At 37.8% G+C, this 18,619-nt stretch overlaps 1 protein-coding gene across 1 annotated transcript in view; it reads right to left on the bottom strand.

The window, feature by feature from the left end:
- Positions 1–18,619, bottom strand: part of LOC139469320 (spermatogenesis-associated protein 20-like) — a 43,076-nt gene that overhangs the window by 9,571 nt on the left and 14,886 nt on the right. Inside the window, exons 12-13 of the mRNA XM_071251459.1 lie at positions 18,193–18,401; positions 8,328–8,527 (exon numbers count right to left, since the gene is read on the bottom strand). Of these exons, the coding sequence (XP_071107560.1) occupies positions 8,328–8,527; positions 18,193–18,401 (409 nt within the window). The remainder of the gene's footprint in view (positions 1–8,327; positions 8,528–18,192; positions 18,402–18,619) is intronic.

Genomic DNA, 18,619 nt, shown 5'->3' with positions numbered 1-18,619 from the left:
AGTCACGACTTTCGTACGCCAGGTTCAGTAGGTAAACCATGTATTTTACACTCATCTGACTGGTACTCTCTTTCCCTGAGCAATTTACCATTTCAAGCAAATCCCAATAAATGCATTTGATATTCATTTCCTATGATGGTTGCCTTTCAGAATTCTGTTGACCTAAACTTGACTAGATCAGGTATTTCTAGTAAGGTAAATATATCCTGTCATAACACCTCAAATAATGACAGTGACCTTCAAAGCCAACCTATCATTTGAAAGAATTATCACCTGAACATGTTTTGTTTGTTTGTTGTTTAACACTGCACTCAGCAATATTCCAGCTATTTGACGGTGGACTGTAAATAATCGAAAGACAATCAAGTGATTGACATCATGAGCATCAATCCATGCACTTGGAATATGATGACCTGCATCAACCAAGTCAGCGATCCTGACCACCCCATATTCAACTTTTTATATACAGTAAACTCCATTTATGAAAAGTGCCTTGACAATATATACATTGTAAAGCAGGCTCTATTGAACTTCCTCTGAAAATATAAAATATGTCTTCTGATGAGAAGAGATTGGTGTGAAGGTTGAATTTTGCACTAAGTAAGTCGTTTGCCATTCCATAGTTTTGGCATTGACATGTTGAACATGTCATGTGAAAATGATATTGATATGTTCAGCAATTAGAAGATATTGTGTGCTATTGGCAGAACGGAGGACAAAGACCCACAACATAAGATTATACTGATGATGCCAAGGTGAGCTCATAATTCAGAAATGGCTCAATAATATTCCACTCTATGTCAATAATTCTGCAGGAAATGTCAGTAAAAATTCTCACACTGAAATTAAAAATAGTTAGAAAATTTGTTAATCAGTAAATAGTTATAACTAATGTTGTGTCTTTGTAGCAGTGACTTATATTTCACTGACACCAAGACCAATAAAGAGAAAGAGATTTAATGTTTGGATTTACAGTATTGCCTTGACTGCTATGTTAAAATACATCTTAAAATAAGAACAAAAATCCCAATTTTGAACAAAAAAAGAAGATTTTTTAAAATTTGCATGGCAAGGGCACCCCGTTTGGAGCCCTGGAAAAATCCCTTGTTGACAATAGGCATCAAACAAGCTCGCCATGACATAAACTTACTTCTGGCTTAGGGTATTGTTCCTCAGGGCAATGGTAGTGCCATGACTGTTGAAGGCCTATGTTAAAGAATGGGAGATACGATCATCTTAGCACAAAGAATGCCTTGTGGAATTGGGCCCTGGTGAGATAATAGGTCATGAAGTCCCATAAGAGGATCATCTCCTGCAGTTTAGATCTGGGGAGTTCTGTCAGTTCTGGACTGTGATGAAGTCCTCCTTTGACAAACTCCAATCTACATTAAAGTTTAATGGCAATACAGCTGATTGCTTCTCTCTTTCTGGTCCCTCTGCGAAAATCAAATTATCTTTTAAATTTGTTTCCTGATTAAATCTGAAAGCAATACTGTCATTTAAAAACATTTCTTGATTATACACAATATTAATCTTCTCGAGGTGAAAACAGTGTCACATGATTCAGTACACAGAGGACATGGATGATTTTAAATGCAATTTCTTGAGATGCTTCAGGTGACAAAACTGTGGCAACAAAATATATTTGCATTGTTATGCATATGTAATGGATGTACTTAAACATTGCAAGTATAATCCCAGTGATCAAACGATCAACACATAAACATTATATTCATACATACATACCCCATACATACATGCTGTCTGAGAATGTTAAATTTGGTTGAGGCAGAGTTTCTGATGGCTGTCAGTCACTGGTCATAGAACAATAAAATTTAAATTTTGACTGCTAGAAATGTTCAGCACATTGTCACACATGTCATAATTTCATGATTAAAAGGTAAGTAGCAAGGAGCAGTCCTATTTACAGTATCAATTAAAGTTTCTTAACATAAAACAACGCACAGCCATCAAAATTCGTAATCGAAATTCTGAGCAGCGAAAGTATTTGCATCGTACTCTCTGTTTCTTAAGGAAATGCTTTCAGAAGCTACAGTGACTTAGTGTAGAGCTTTTTCTCATAGCAACGTTTTATTGGCTAGATTGTATGTATTCATCCAATCACGAACAGTATTGTATTGATTAGTTGTTATGGTTCATCCACCATTTTGGTTTATTTGACTCATTGCCTTTTGCCAGTGACTTATTGCATTTCTTGGGTCCAAGTCATTGACCTATATATACAGCTTTTTATGTCAAAGTCACTGTGAAGGTCTATTAATGATGCCTTCACAGAGCTGAAGTTGAAATAATAACCATTATCAATCACAAAGTTTCAGCTTTTTTACCTTCCTGAGAAGATTTCTTGGATCTGAGAAGATCCTTGTTTGAAATTTCAATGTCATACAAAAATATCTCATAATTCAATTGAATGTTTAATTGTTTGGAACAAAGTAAGTACTGTACTTGACATAATAAGCGCCCAGGGCGCTCTCAAAATTACAAAAAGTGGGCTCTTATTAGAATATTATTTTGGTGGAAAAAACAGAGTTGAAAGATAAATTTCGTGGTTTATGCTGACAGCCTGAAATGTTTATGTACGACAGATATATTTTTCCAAAATTTAATTGCCCATAATTAAGGATGCATATAACACACGATTGCGTATTATACGCGAATATAAAAGTCTTGTGTACATTGATCAATCGGAAGGGGTGCTAATTGGGATTGTTCACTAGCTGATATGTTAGCAATTATCGCCATGGGCGCTTATTAGAGCGGGGAGCTTATATCGTCGAATACAGTATTTAATTTTGCTATTTAGAAGAAACCTGAATCCCCATCTTATTATCAAGTACTTAGTTGCTCAAGAACTATTGCTGAAAATATGAAAGGTCTGAATAATGACTCACCATCATCTTATGTAAAATATATTTGGTATTCAGGAGAAAGAATGATACAACAAAATTTCACAATGAGCTCAAAGGTTACCTTGACCTTTGACATACATGCAGCTGACATTTCATGTGAAAGATTTGATACAAATCATTTAAAAATGAATGTCCAGATCTGAGAAACAAACATACAAGCAAAATGTATCACGAAAAACTGAACACTAACCTTGACCTTTGACTAATCTTGACAAACTTTTCAAAGCAGGGCCCCATCTTTTAGAAGGTACACACAACATGTCATGATACAAGCATTGATACTTTTTGACAAAGTGTAGCCACAAACCTTTCGGTTTCTATTTTCTATCTGGTGACCTTGACCTTTGATCTTTTCATGACATGTGTCAAAATATTTCACAATGGACATTTGGCCGAAGTCCATGGAACATTAATCACTTTTGTCAATAACCTTTGTGTGTCAGACATAACAAAAATCAATCAATTTCGACAAAAACTTAAAACAGTCATGATTCAGAGGTTTTTTGGGGAATATTACTGTTTGGATTTCTTTTCTGGAAATCAATGGACCTTTTCAAAATTAGTTTTACAGAAATACCTCATAACCCACAAAAAATACAAAACATATCAATTCAGCAGTCAAAAATATTTTTTTTAAAATGAAAAAAAATAAAAGACATTAAAATTGAATAAAATGGGCAGCAAAAGCCAACTGTATGATATATGCTTGAAACATAGATTAATGACGATTCAGCAGAGAAATTAAAGGTAAAAAAGAGAGGGTGAAAATTTCAAAATAACCAAAAGGAACCAGAAGAACATTAACTTGATATATGTCACAAGTCTCAAGAAGATATCATAAACAGTTTAATGGATATACTCTGGTTGGTTGGTTGGTTTGTTGTTTAACGCCGCACTCAGCAATATTCCAGCTATATGACGGCGGTCTGTAACTTTTTGAGTCTGGACAAGACAATAGTGATTGATATCATGAGCATCGATCCACGCAATTGGGATCAATGACATGCATCAACAAAGTCAGCGAGTCTAACCACCCGATCCCGTTAGTCGCCTTTTGCGACAAGCATAGTCACCTTTTACGGCAAGCATGGGTTGCTGAAGACCTATTCCAACCCCGGAATCTTCAGGGTCGGATATACTCTGGAAACAATAAGGTAACAAACTGACAGCCAAATGGACTCATGGATTTAACCACCACATTCCAAGCCAGATGGATACACATGTTCTCACAGTGGATGATAGCATGTTGAACAGACAGACCTTTACTGATGAAGATGAACAGAACTGCTCCTATGATGAGAGTAACCTCAGTGAGATATGATGCTGACAAATGACCAATTAAGACATCAAGTACAGCTAAATGCAATTGTTTTTAAAAATATGGTGCATAAATGTGTCAGTAACATTTGAGAATATATATCGTGGTGATTATGACATAGTCAGTCAGTGAAGAAAAGAAGCCATGGCCAATAAAGCTGATTAGCTACAGGAAATGATAAACTTCACACAAAAACACGCCTATCAAAAAAAAAGGATTGCCAAAATACATAAGTTATAAAAACATCACAGAACTGCTTTTAGTATTTAATTAGGAATTCCAGACTCACTTATATAAGTGAACGTACAAAAATATCTTTGTGTTGTGTTTCAGCACATTGAAGAGATGTTAAAAAAAGACATGTCTTCGGGTTCTGTCTGTTTATGTTTGTGTTTTTATGTTTATTTCCTTTTTTACAACAAAGCTGAGTAGCATTAACCTACATTGGTTCAAATGTCTTTCCTAATGCTTCTGACGAAACTAGGAAATGTCTTCTCAATCTAAACTGTAATTCAATAGTTTGGACAATATTTATATTTTATCTAACAAGATTATACAAAACAGGTGCATATAATTGTACAAAGGTTTACCAATGAAGAAATACACATACTTTGGGCCTAAGTTAACAGAAGACTGTACACCAAGGAAAGGAATCATAGATAAACCTACCAATCTATGATATTGATCTGGAGCCAAATGACAATGAGTGAATGAGTTTACTGCCACTTTGAGCAGTATCACAGTTATATCACTCTGATATATGGCAGAGGAAATAGTGAGTGAGTTTGGCCGCTTTTAACAGTATTCCAGTTATATCACGTTGTGTCAGCTTAATGTGGGAGGAAAGCCTGAAGTGATGCAGGTCTCAGACGTTTACCACTTCGGTGAAACCAATGAGCACGGGTATGGTGCTGACAAACCTAGAAACATAATCGGGGCGAACCAGGATTCGAACCCACAATCATAGGTTTCTGGGACGCCCAAGGGACGCAACTCCGCACAGCGAATTGTGGCGCCTTAGACGACTGGGCCACCCGTGACCCCGGCAGAGGAAATAATACTGGTCTTAAGACATTACTACTTTAGTGAAACCCATAATCAGAGTAAACCTGGATTTGAACCCACAGTTATAGGTTTCTGTTTTGCCTAAGGGATGCAACTCTGCAATGCTTATCGGGGCACCTTAAACATCTTGGCCACCTGTACAACAAAATACATTTTTTAATAAAACATATCAGAACAAATTTGAAAATCTTTTGATACATTGTTCTCAGAAATTACGACCATAAAACTGCAACTTCAAGAATATGTGTAGAATTGTATGGAATTGAAAAATTGAATTAACTTAATTTAATTAAAACTGAAGAAATATCCTTTCACTTTTGAAAATGATAAAGCATATAATTTTCTCCGAAACCAAAAGGCTTAAAGAAGTGATACTGTAGGGGCACATTGAACTACAATGGGTTCAGGTTTAGTCATGGCATTCAGAAAACGATTCAGCAAAGTTTCTTGAAATTGAAAAGAAATCACAACATCATTTTAAAGAACATCACAGCAACTGTTTGTTGTTTATCTCTGCACTCAGCAATGTTCCAGCAATATGATGGCAGTCTGTAAATAAACAAGTATGGACCATACAATCACTTTATTGACACCATGAGCATCGATCTACGCAATAGGGATACGATGACATCACAGTACCCCAGTAACTGACATTGTTTATATCATAATCATATTAAAGTTCTTTTCGACATCATTATCTATATTCAAAATCTGGCCATTGTTGTTGCTGATGTAAATGTGGCAAAATTAAATACCTTATAGAAACTGCTTCACGAATTGTGTGGTGATACTTATTACAAAAGTTTGCTACAATAAAGTAGTCTAAAAACAGGCAGTTACAAGCTACATGTTTCTCACTTGATGACTAAAGATTTCCCTACACACTCAACATTCAGCTCATTTGGTGAGCAACAGTGCCTTGGTGCTATTTTGGTTCAGGTGTTTCTCCTTGCCCTGAGGTTTAGAAGCAGTGTCAGACAATCTGTACAACATAAACAAGACTCATCAGGAGGTGACATATCCCCTTCAGCTCTGTGCAAGTTTCCTGAAGAACTATTGATCGCTTTTGAGATAAGTTTCGCGAAGAGACTCAGCCTTCAATTTCAATTTCAGCCTTATTTCCATGGAAATGTCAAAGATAAAATTTCAAAAATTAAATAAACTTCAAAGCCACCACCTAATCTGCTTTCAGATATGTGCACATTAAATGGTATTGAGTACTGATTTGGAAACAAATCCCACAAAAGGTCAACTTGATCCCGGCAACATCAGCAAAGACATGGGGGAAAGGGGCTTGGCTGTGAGACATTTCCCTTTATCGTTATAACATGGGCTTGGGGAATATATAGTATTGGCTGAAATCTTCCCATTTCATCTGAACAAGGGGTTGGGGAAGACATACCCCTGACTGACATCTTTCCAATTCATCAGAACAAGGGGGTTAGAGAAGATATACCCCTGGCTGAAATCTTCCCATTTCATCTGAACAAGGGGTTGGGGAAGACATACCCCTGACTGACATCTTTCCAATTCATCAGAACAAGGGGTTAGAGAAAATATACCCCTGGCTGAAATCTTCCCATTTCATCAGAACAAGGGGTTGGAGAAGATATACCCCTGGCTGACATCTTCCCATTTCATCGGAACAAGGGGTTAGAGAAGATATACCCCTTGCTGAAATCTTCCCTTTTCATCAGAACAAGGGGTTGGAGAAGATATACCCCTTGCTGAAATCTTCCCATTTCATCAGAACAAGGGGTTGGAGAAGATATACCCCTGGCTGAAATCTTCCCATTTCATAGGAACAAGGAGTTGGTGTAGATATACCCCTGGCTGAAATCTTTATGTTTCATTAGAACATGGGGTTTGGGAAGAAATAGCTTGGCCAGAAAATTACCACCCACACACTCTGTGATTCAAGGCAGAAAAAACTTGGGGCAAGTTTGACCTAGACTAAACCAACCCTGGGGGAATGTCTGGACTGTGCCAAACTTTCTCGAGTGGAGGATTAGCCTGGGGAAAGTCTGACCAGCGGGAAAGTTTGACCTGATACAACAGGCCCTCTGCATGACAATCACTGAATATTAGAGAAACCCAGCTCCTCACTTCATCATGATATGATACACTGTTTACACAGTAACTTGCAAACTTTAAAAGTGAAGAGAGAACTATCAAGGTTATTTGATGAGATAGAGCCAAAACTACAATGGCAGTATGTGAGAGGAGTGATGTACAGATATTGTTGTAACCTGCAAGGCGTGCTGACTCCACTGTGTGCGGAAGCTCGGACATATCTGTGGAAGATCCCCTGCCACGCATCACAACTTGCCTCTTCTTTGATACACAAAGAGGAAATAAACATTCCTATTGGTAACATGCCCCGACAGTACGAGTCCCAGTGTGGGGAGAAGCCAGATACATGTACACCAGAGACCAGAAACTGGGTTTACATGAGAGGTAGGAGCTTGCAAGACTTTTAAGTACTCGATAATAGGAGTCAATTTATAATTGAGCCATGTGTGAAATTGTTAATCTTAAAATTTTCATGGGTGTGTCCTCTGTGGGCTCCAAATGACAAACCAGAAGGGTCTTGTTCTGAATCTAAACAAATCTTATAGTATTATACCAAAACATTAAACCATACGAATTTATCATGTCAGCCATAACAAACTTATCGAGGCTCCAATGAAAATCAAAATCTAATATATTTTTGTATTTGCCCAAAAACATACAAGTAAACAGTAAAAGTAACCAATTGTAAACAAAACTTGGTACAACATTTTTCAGAAACTAGGTATAAAGTGAGTGCAATACTACAGCCACTTTCAGCTTGCCATATCATGCAGGAATAATAAGAATGATTTTCACACATATCCTTCCCATATGGGGAATTCAACCTGGCATGACAAGCCATGCTTCAACCACTAGGTTAACCACCACCACCACCATCAAGACTAGAGGGTTCAACCCAAACAGATAAGAGGGCTGAGAATTACATGAGTGTTGCTCCATACCTGTTTTGGTGTGGACAGATGAAACAGGAGAGCAGACGCCATCTCCGGGACTGCAATGGGGACCTGGGTGAGTCTCTCGCTGAACACACGAAAAATCTTCTCTGATTGTTCCTGCCATTCTGGACGGTGTAGAAAGTGGGACAGGCGTAACAGGTTCATTGAAGACACCGAGTTTGGACTGGGTTCTGCCCCATCTTGGTCTGAAACAGAAGATGGCACTACTGACACTTTGTGTGAAACAGAACATAGAAATACTGACAATTAGGTGTGAAATGACACATGGTGATATTGACAGTTTGGTCTGAAACAGAACATGGTAATACAGACACATTGGTCAGAAACAGAACATGGTGATACAGACACTTTGGTCTGAAACAGAACATGGTGATACAGACACTTTGGTCTGAAACAGAACATGGTGATACTGACACTTTGGTCTGAAACAGAACATGGTGATACAGACACTTTGGTCTGAAACAGAACATGGTTATACAGACATTGGTCTGAAACAGAACATGGTGATACAGACACTTTGGTCTGAAACAGAACATGGGGAAACAGACACTTTGGTCTGAAACAGAACATGGTGATACAGACATTGGTCTGAAACAGAACATGGTGATACAGACACTTTGGTCTGAAACAGAACATGGTTATATAGACATTGGTCTGAAACAGAACATGGTGATACAGACACTTTGGTCTGAAACAGAACATGGTGATACAGACACTTTGGTCTGAAACAGAACATGGTGATACTGACACTTTGGTCTGAAACAGAACATGGTGATACAGACACTTTGGTCTGAAACAGAACATGGTTATACAGACATTGGTCTGAAACAGAACATGGTGATACAGACACTTTGGTCTGAAACAGAACATGGGGAAACAGACACTTTGGTCTGAAACAGAACATGGTGATACAGACATTGGTCTGAAACAGAACATGGTGATACAGACACTTTGGTCTGAAACAGAACATGGTTATATAGACACTTTGGTCTGAAACAGACTATGGTGATACAGACACTTTGGTCTGAAACAGAACATGGTGATACAGACACTTTGGTCTGAAACAGAACATGGTGATACAGACACTTTAGTCTGAAACAGAACACACAACATGGTAAAACTGATAATGATAATGCTTATAATGCTTACATGTGCCATCAAAATTGCTTTGTGCAGAACACAGATGCTAGAAGGCCAGATTGGTTGCTGATACAGAATTGGACAGTTATCGAGAATGACCCTCTGGGAGTGAGTGTGACTTTCTAACAAGCTATTTGGATTGAAGTTCACACTATCATCCACTGGTTTGATACTTAATATGGCAGACAGGCACATTCACTCCATATTATGCTATAATAATTTCAAGGGGAAGGAATCTGCTGACTTATACCTATTCACAGACTCATATTATCTCTCCACCAACCCCTGCTTACTGCATGCTTATTATTATCAAATTCAAAGTCTGCTGCTGATGTCAGTATCAAAATCACTGTTGTTATACAATTATGTTGATAATATAGCCAGTACCTCAAAACTGCATTCAATTATGAGAGCTCAGATAAAAAGATACCATGTTCATTTGCATTTTCAAGGCCACTGGTTCACTAGTCCTTAGTCTGGGACTACTGAAAATACGGAAAGATTTTCTGCTGAAATCTATTTATGTTACAAAAAACACCAGTCTGTTTAGCTGTTAGTTAATTGGTTTTAACATATGGGTTCTACTAAAAGCAAGCTATATTTCATTCCTTTCAATATTGAGCAAATATGTCAAAACAAAGGTAATTATTCTAAAATTAATCCACCCCTAAGGTCCATCAGCTCCTTGCATCCTGCATATATCCACAGAGCCATCATTAATTGTTCTTGCTATTTTTGTAACTGCCACCTTTAATGTCCCATTATTCAAACACAATCCTCTGATGTACAGCATATTAACATGAAGCTGCTTTATGGGATAAAAACCTATTACATCTAGAAATAGCAGATGATTATGTGTTCCTATCATTAATCCATGCAAGTCCATTCATCGTCATCAATATCATGGCATGCTAAATGGAAAATATTATCAGCAGCAATCAGGTCTATCAATTTATTCTCCTTCCCAATACAACCAAAGGGAAACAACTCTGTCTTCACCAGAAGTGGCAGTGACTGAATACATACTTAAAACAAACATGTTCAAACCAAAAAGAAAAAAAAAAGAAATTTCATGTGTATCATTGTTTTGATCTCAATACTTTGTAAACAATTACAAATTGATATTTATAGATACGTATAATAGAAAACTTCCTCATATTCACATGGATTCAATCAATTCTTAAAATTTAAGTAAAATGGAAACAATATTTTCATTCTGTAATAAATGACTTCAGTATGCAAGTATTGGTTGTATTAATACTAGCTTGTTTTTTTGCCCTTCCCGCCCACTATGACCCTGGGGGTACATCAATATTTAGTTAGGGTAAGAAATAATAGGGTGTATCTTGTTGGCAGATGGTGCATATTATGCGGTGATATTGTAGTGCTAGGTTAAGACAACACCGGCCTACACAACAGCTACTGTTGCAGATCCCATCCAACACTGGAGACTGTGTAGAACAGGAACACCTTCAAAACACCACCAACTGTATACGTAGGGGGAATAAACAATATGTTTTTAGATTTGCAGGCGTTATTGGGTATTTGAGGCTCGTCATAAGCAGGTGTCAAATGTTTAAAATGTCTGCGTTATGACTTGTCAATGTACATATGAAAAGTTATTGGCAATTTTTGTAGCACTCTACATGTTCTCTAGCACCTGTGAGACATATGATTGGTTGCTTTGTTGTTTAACGCCAATTCCAGCTATAGGATGGCAGTCTGTAAATAAACGAGTCTGGACCAGACAATCCAGTAATTAATATCGTGAGCACCGATCCGCGCAATTGGGATCGATGACATGCATTAACCAAGTCAGAGAGCCTGAGAGCCTCCAGGTTTTTCTCTAATTGTTTGCCTGAAAAGATTTATGATTGATGTCTCTCAAATTGCATGTGCAACTGCAGCATGATCTGTCTTATTGTAATAAAGATTGCTTTTAGACCTTGGATATCAACAAGTGCAATAAATTCTTTGTGTCCATATTGAGCATTATATACTACTCAAAAGAAGTTGAAGACCACCCGATTCTTTCATATTACTTTAGTTAATCTGTCATGCCATATGAAAGAAATGGTTGTGTTACCTCATCTATTGATGTTATATTATCATATCATGAATATTAATGAGTTCTAATTTATACTTTTTATTTTTCAAGATATGCCAGAAACACGGACAGAAGGGGTAACTGCCATCGACAAGTACGAGTCCTTGAATGTCCTGGCTGAGCTTAACGGAGCAAAAATAACTTCAAAGCTGCACAGAGAAGACACTGTCACTTCTGAGTTTATAGAACTCATATCGGAGCAAATCGAAGACGAAATTGTTAAAGAACTTGTTGCCAGCCTGGCAGTTTCTTTCATCTTGGACCAGAGCACCGACTTGTCCAGTGAAAAGAAGTTGATTATATATTTTTTTACTTATTTGAAGGTAGTTTGAAAATTAAATTTGCTAAGATATTTCGTGTCCATGCCTCAGATGCAGATGATTACTGCGTCATTGTTAGCATATTTTAAGAGTGTTTGGCTTTCTTTGGGGAGAGTGTATGGAATGGGGTCCGATTGTGCCGCTGTTGTGTTAGGTAAAACTGCTGGGGTTGCTGCAAATATGAAAGACTTTGGTCCACATCTAGTCAAGATGCATTGTGTTGCACATAGATTAGCCTTAGCAGGTGTGGATGCTCCCAAGATTGTCAAGAAAGTCAGCTACTATGAGTCTATCTTGAACACTTTGTCATCCTATTTTAAAGGAATTTATCTAACTTGCAAATGCTGGATGAACCCAACATGCACCCTTCAGAGGTCCACAAGGTCAGGTGGCTTTCCATGACCAAAGCTGTTGACAATTGTGCCAAATCGTTGCCGGCACTTATTGCCATGTTAGAAGACAGTAGAGACACGGACATCATGGCAGACTCCCTACTAGGACAGTTGACCACATACAACTTTAGATTCATGACAGCGTTTTTACTGGACGAATTGGGCATGATAGGCATAGTTGGTAGGACACTCCAGGCTCACGACTTGAACTATGGTGACATGAAGAACACAACCAATGCTTTCTTGGACGGACTAAAGGGACAGTACTTGACAGCCAAACCGACGTACGGACCTAAATTACGAGCATTCTTGACCGAAACTGATGATACAGACAAATTTGACAATGACAAGATCGCATCATGACAAGACATTGACTGATAGAGTTAAGCAATGTGTAAGAATACTGTTTGACAATGTGACTGACAGGTTTCCAGACAACGAAATGTATTCTGCTTCTGGAACCTTTGACCCGACAAATTTCCCTGACAATGCATGTGACCTAGAGACATATGGGTAGTATTTGTAGCCATTATGGCAGCAGATGACAAGGACATACCCCAATCGACAAAGACCAATTAGAACGAAAATGGGGAATAGTTTGGCCTTTAACCTTCAAAAACTACAGACAGTTGACATATAGACAGATATTGAGTAAAGCGCATGCTTCCAAATTGCCTAATCAGTTCCGAAATATTGTTAAGCTCATGGAAATCAGTCGTGTACTGGCTGTGTCCAGCGTAGAATGTGAAAGGGATTTTCGAAACAAAACCTCATTAAGACACGACTGACATGTAGATTAATGACAGAGACACTGGACAGAGTTATCCGTATATCACTTTGTGGACCAAAATTGACAGACTTTGACCCAACACCGATGTTGAGGCTAGGCGCAACGTACAGCTATACAGCGGAAACTGTTCAATAGCAAAGTTAATAAAACAACATCCCTACAGGTTGAAATTGTATATGATCAGATCTGTGTGTCATTGAATTGCTGATAAATTGTATATATGTCTTGTATATATGTAATGAAAGTGACACTTCAGTTTATTCTTTTTATTCATGCATGAACATCAAGCACCTCAGATATGAGGTGGGTGTGGCCAAAATACAAATGTCTGATTGGCAAAAAAAATATTTCCCGATCCCTTGGTGATCCTTATCTTCATTTGAGTAGTATACATGTTCCCTTTGCTTTTCTAAACATGAATCCAAAATCGTTTACGTCTCACTTCACGTATAAGCTACACCTACCTAAATTTTCTAAACTCTTCAGTTTAAAGTGTTTCTTCTGGGGTGTTAACACTTTTTTCTCCCTTATCCAAAGGCCTTTTTCTCAAAGTACCTGAAAATCTACAAATTACGCAAACTGTTACCTCCTACACACATTATCACCAAACAAAATACACCACTCAAGTACAGGCTGGCTGCTGGAACCTGACTCCCTGGGGATATATCACCACCCCTGGAGACAGACCAGATAAGGCCCCAGAGGGTGTGCAATTGAGTGAGAGCTCTACATTATTATCAGGCAGTACGGTAGCAGTATCAATCTGCTGTGAGTTTCCCACTGAGTGTGTGTTTATATGACCTATCATGTGATGCTTGTTCATTATGACTTCCCATGGCTGAGGAATGTGCTTATCACAACTGCCAGAGGCCAAGAGCAGAGACAAGCCACATGGGAAGTGCAACATTTCGACCATATGGGAGGGTCGACATACCTTGCACCACCAGATTCTACAACACATCCCTCCTCCACACAGCTGTTTATATGCCTAAACTACAATGTAATGGTAGGAAGCAGGAATGCACAAGCATCACAGCAGTAGCCACTAAAAAGGAGGTAATCTCGCCCACCACAAACTCTCTTCAAAGGGTCCATCAGTCCCAGGCTCCAAATTTGGGACACCAGAAGATTTTTGCAGTCCTCAGAAATGTGGTTACCTAATTTTCATGAAAATGTTTTGTTTACAGCATACAATTTCTTTTCTTTCTTGAAGCTGTCCTTTTCAGTCTAAAACCTTCCTTAAGTGTCTTTACCTATAACAAGATCATGATACTGTTCATGTAAGTCAGATCAAAATTTACAACAGGTTCTTCAGATAGCAAGCATGCCAAAAATAACCAAATAAGGCATATCCAGTCAAAAAGTGAAACACATTCTCAGAGTCATCGTCTTTGTACATGTGTTAGCTATTACCTATTCTTTTCTTACTGTATTGTACAATACACCCAACTATTTCTCCAGTGTTGGTTTGCAGTTATTAGCATCCACGTGACATACATAATTGATAATTAATTTTAAATATCCAGTGCTCATATCCAGTTCTGGCATCCCCCGCCAAAATGATCTTTGTCTGCAGTTATGTACCAGTCTTTCTTCTTGGTATAAGCTCCATAACCATTTATTTCATTAGTTTTGTAAATATTATATTAAATGCAACATGTCAATCAGTATGTCAGGAATGGTGTCTCAATAAAAGTTATATGCTAAGAAAAGTATCAGTTTTTCTGGTGCAATGCTTATATTTCAAGTTCAAATAGCAAACACAACATCACTTGCTCATCTTACTGGTATGCTTTATTGACAATTGTAATTTTATTTTGTCAATACGTAAGCCATATGTTTACATAATATGTGATGAGGGATCCAGCAGAAAGTTAGTAACCAGTACCTTAAAATTAGCACAGGACACTGTTTTAGTTGTGTTATATTGCAATGTTAAAAACATCAGTCACCAAATATGATATCAAATGAATACTAGCAACTGTTGCAATCTCACTGTCTCAAACATTATCCAGATGATTTATAACAGGTGCTTCTTCTGAAACACATGTTCTAAAACCTGGGACTATGGAATCTGTATCTATATTATTTTCTTGTTTTTGCACGGGCTATGATCTGTGGTCAGTTTTCATACTGAGCAGTCCCCACTGTATTCTGAAATTCTGCGGTCTCAAGATATTTTGCAGAAATGCCCTCTCATATTGCAGAAATGCAGAAAATCTCCTTTTCTGGAGAACTTGTGACAAATTTTGCATTAATCTGCCGCAGAATTCGTCAAATACAATGCAGAATTTTATTATGATGTTGATGTTTGTTGTTTAACTCAGCAATATTCCAGTTGTATGAAGGCAGTGTAAATAATTGAGTGTGGACTAGACAATCCAGTGATTGACATCATGAGCATCAATCCATGCAATTGGGATACGATGACATGCATCAACCAAGTCAACAAGCCTGACCACCTGATCCCGTTACCGCAAGCATAGTCGCCTTTTACGGCAAGAGGAATTTTAACATTTGAGTCGAAAGCAGGTATTAAACATGTCAACAGATATTTATTTTTATTTTTTTAATTGAATTTGACTTTTGTATTATTGCTTACTGACAGTGCATGTCTGTATATATACAGTAGTGAGTAATAGATACTATATAGAGTAATAAACAGATGTCTATATGTATCAACTCAGTCATCTCATGTGAACTTTTGTTTCTTCAAACAATGTCTTTTTTAATGAACTGGTTTCTTCACTGTCAATGTAATAGCTTGTGTGCGTGGCACATGCTTATTAGCAGCGGGGCAACATGTTTAAGAGCTGGGCCACTTTTACATCATTCAATTTTTATTATGTTTACAATTTCACGAAAAAATAGCTTATTTACTAATCCTAATGCTGAATACATTGATAAAATTTGAACTTCAACAAAGCACTGATACTTATCATCGCCAAATATGTGCCTTCTTATTTTATTATTTCTTTTACTGAATGTAGAAATAACTTGACCACAATCATGTTCTAGTTATGATTTAACTTGTCGGAACTGTAAACATCACTGTAGATCTAAATGGAAATAAATCTAAATGACATAATCATGTCCACTTCTATTTTTATTTTCATATTTTCAATGCACTGTTCATCTAGAGTCTTCTTTCGGCCTGTACATACCTATATCATATAATGGTATTTTAACTGGTCCAAGTCTGTCATTTTACAGCTCATCGTTTGTGCAATTGGTCAAAGAGAGTTATCTCCCCTATTCCAGTAAGTTGAAACAAAACAAAACATGAGAAGATGGCTAAATATATACATGTATATGGAACTTAAGAAGGGAATTTGTAAAATAACATTGTCTGATAGTAGGGCTGGGACGGGTAACTAGGGTACTCGGGTCGGGTGGGTTCTGAGTATTACCAGGGTACCCACAGTACTACCCGGAACTGTGGTTAAGTCTTGTGGTATATTATTAAATGACAAAAAGACACTATAGCTCAGTGGTTACACTTCAAGTCGCTAATTATTGCATTTCTTTCCGATGATGCACATATTCCTTTTGACTTGTATATGTTTGAGTAAAGATAAAGCATCAGTCAACTTCAGCGAACGCATGATCTGATCGTTTAATACATGTATTTAAATAGTTTTTGCCAGGGCTGGGGTAAAACAATTCCCAACCAGACATTTTGTTTCAAACTCTTGAGACCTACAGTGGGTATCTGGAAGGGTTTGGTAAAGGGGGTCGGGTACCCGGGTAGTGAGTGAGTGAGTGAGTATGGTTTTGCGCAGCTTTTAGCAATATTCCAGTAATATCATGGCGGGAGGACACCAGAAATGGGCTTCACTCATTGTACCCATGTCGGGAATCGAACCCAGGTCTTCGGCGTGACGAGCGAACGCTTTAACCACTAGGCTACCCGACCGCCCCCTGTACCCGGGTAGTAAACTTGGACTCGTCCCATCCCTATCTGATAGAATGTACAAGCGTTCTCCTGTCATTGACATTTTAATTGAATAACATTTAATCATGTCTTGGTGGGATCTCTAGTTGTACCTTTGTTGATGGAGTATGGCTCCATGATAAGTGACAAGTCCCCATGTAGCGTATCATGTATCATGTATCGTGTATCATGTATCTTGTGACAATCAAGTTAAACCACTGTTCCTTTCTTTCAAACCCGGGATTAACTAACTGAATCATTAGGCACTCACATGGATATGGTTTCATAAATAAATTTGATCACAGCATTGTAGCTCACCTGCATATAAAGTCAACAGTTTAAATATCAATAAAGACAGGCACTTAACGAAGACTGCTGCCAGCATCAGTGTTTGAAATAATTTTAAACTCAACCAAGACAGTCGGGCAGGTGACCCATAAATGTTGCCTGCCCATCTTCAAAGTTACCTTCTCGCATTCAGACATTATAAATCTTGAAAAATCATGAAAAATAACAGACAAATCACGTCTTGATTCAGTATTGCTAAGGTGGTATAATAAAACTGAGTATGTAAGTTGGCTTAAATTTATCTGTCAGACAGTTGGGCAGGTAGAGGAAAATTTCATGCAGCCCGACAGAAAAGTTACCAGCCACTGGTGGGCAGGCATTTTTTCCGGACACTTGTCAGCATCAATATTCAAATAACTTTCTGCACAAATACAGAGGAAAAACATTAAAATAAAAAGCATGTTATGAGAATGGTCAACATAAGTTCAAAATGTAAAATATTACAAAATATGGAACATGTACAATGACACTGCTAACTACACAGGTAACACATTTCAACACGTTAATGACAGAGTGATGGCCATAAATAGCTTTTACAATATGTCTGCCAAGGAGGCCATGTTGGATTCAAACTAAATGAACAAATTCAGGTGCCATCATTGGTTGGTACAAACATGTGACGTTCAGCTTTAATGGTCCAGTGGTTTTTGAGGACATGTATACAGGAGACGAAATGCATTTTGAGAGAGTTAAGGAGCATGGTGAAAATGCACAGGCCAAATTAAGGTTAACATTAAAACCTGTACACACATGAAGTTTTAGTTATCATTGAATCCGAACCATGAACTATGCTGGAAAACTGGAAACTAAGTCTCTCACCTTCTTTCATTCTGATGATAATGTTCTTTGCGGAGGCATCTGTACTAAAGTACCCGCCACCCTCACTGTCCCAGAAGAGGTCATTCTGCTTCTGTTGTAGCTGCTCTGCCCACTCCAACCACCGGGCATCGTAACATGCCTCGTACAAGTCCAGCAGGCCTCGGATCACAAAGGAATAGTCATCCACAAATCCCGCAATAGGCTCCGTGCTGGAATGGAAGTGAATCTTTGGGATATTTTTTTTGAGCACTTTCAAGATTTTTGAGCAAACATTACATGTGAAAATTACATCCTTGAAAATGATAAAGAAACTTTGTCAACAAAGAACAACTTCAACCATGATTGAAACAGAACATATTATATGCAGCATAGTGAGTGAGTTTGGTTTTATGCTGCTTTGAACAATATCCCAGCAATATGATGGCGG

This window comes from Haliotis cracherodii, unplaced genomic scaffold (assembly GCF_022045235.1).
Source record: "Haliotis cracherodii isolate W230 unplaced genomic scaffold, xgHalCrac1.p SCAF_2, whole genome shotgun sequence".
NCBI classification, from domain to species: Eukaryota; Metazoa; Mollusca; class Gastropoda; order Lepetellida; family Haliotidae; genus Haliotis; species Haliotis cracherodii.
This window is presented reverse-complemented; position numbering and strand designations above follow the sequence as displayed.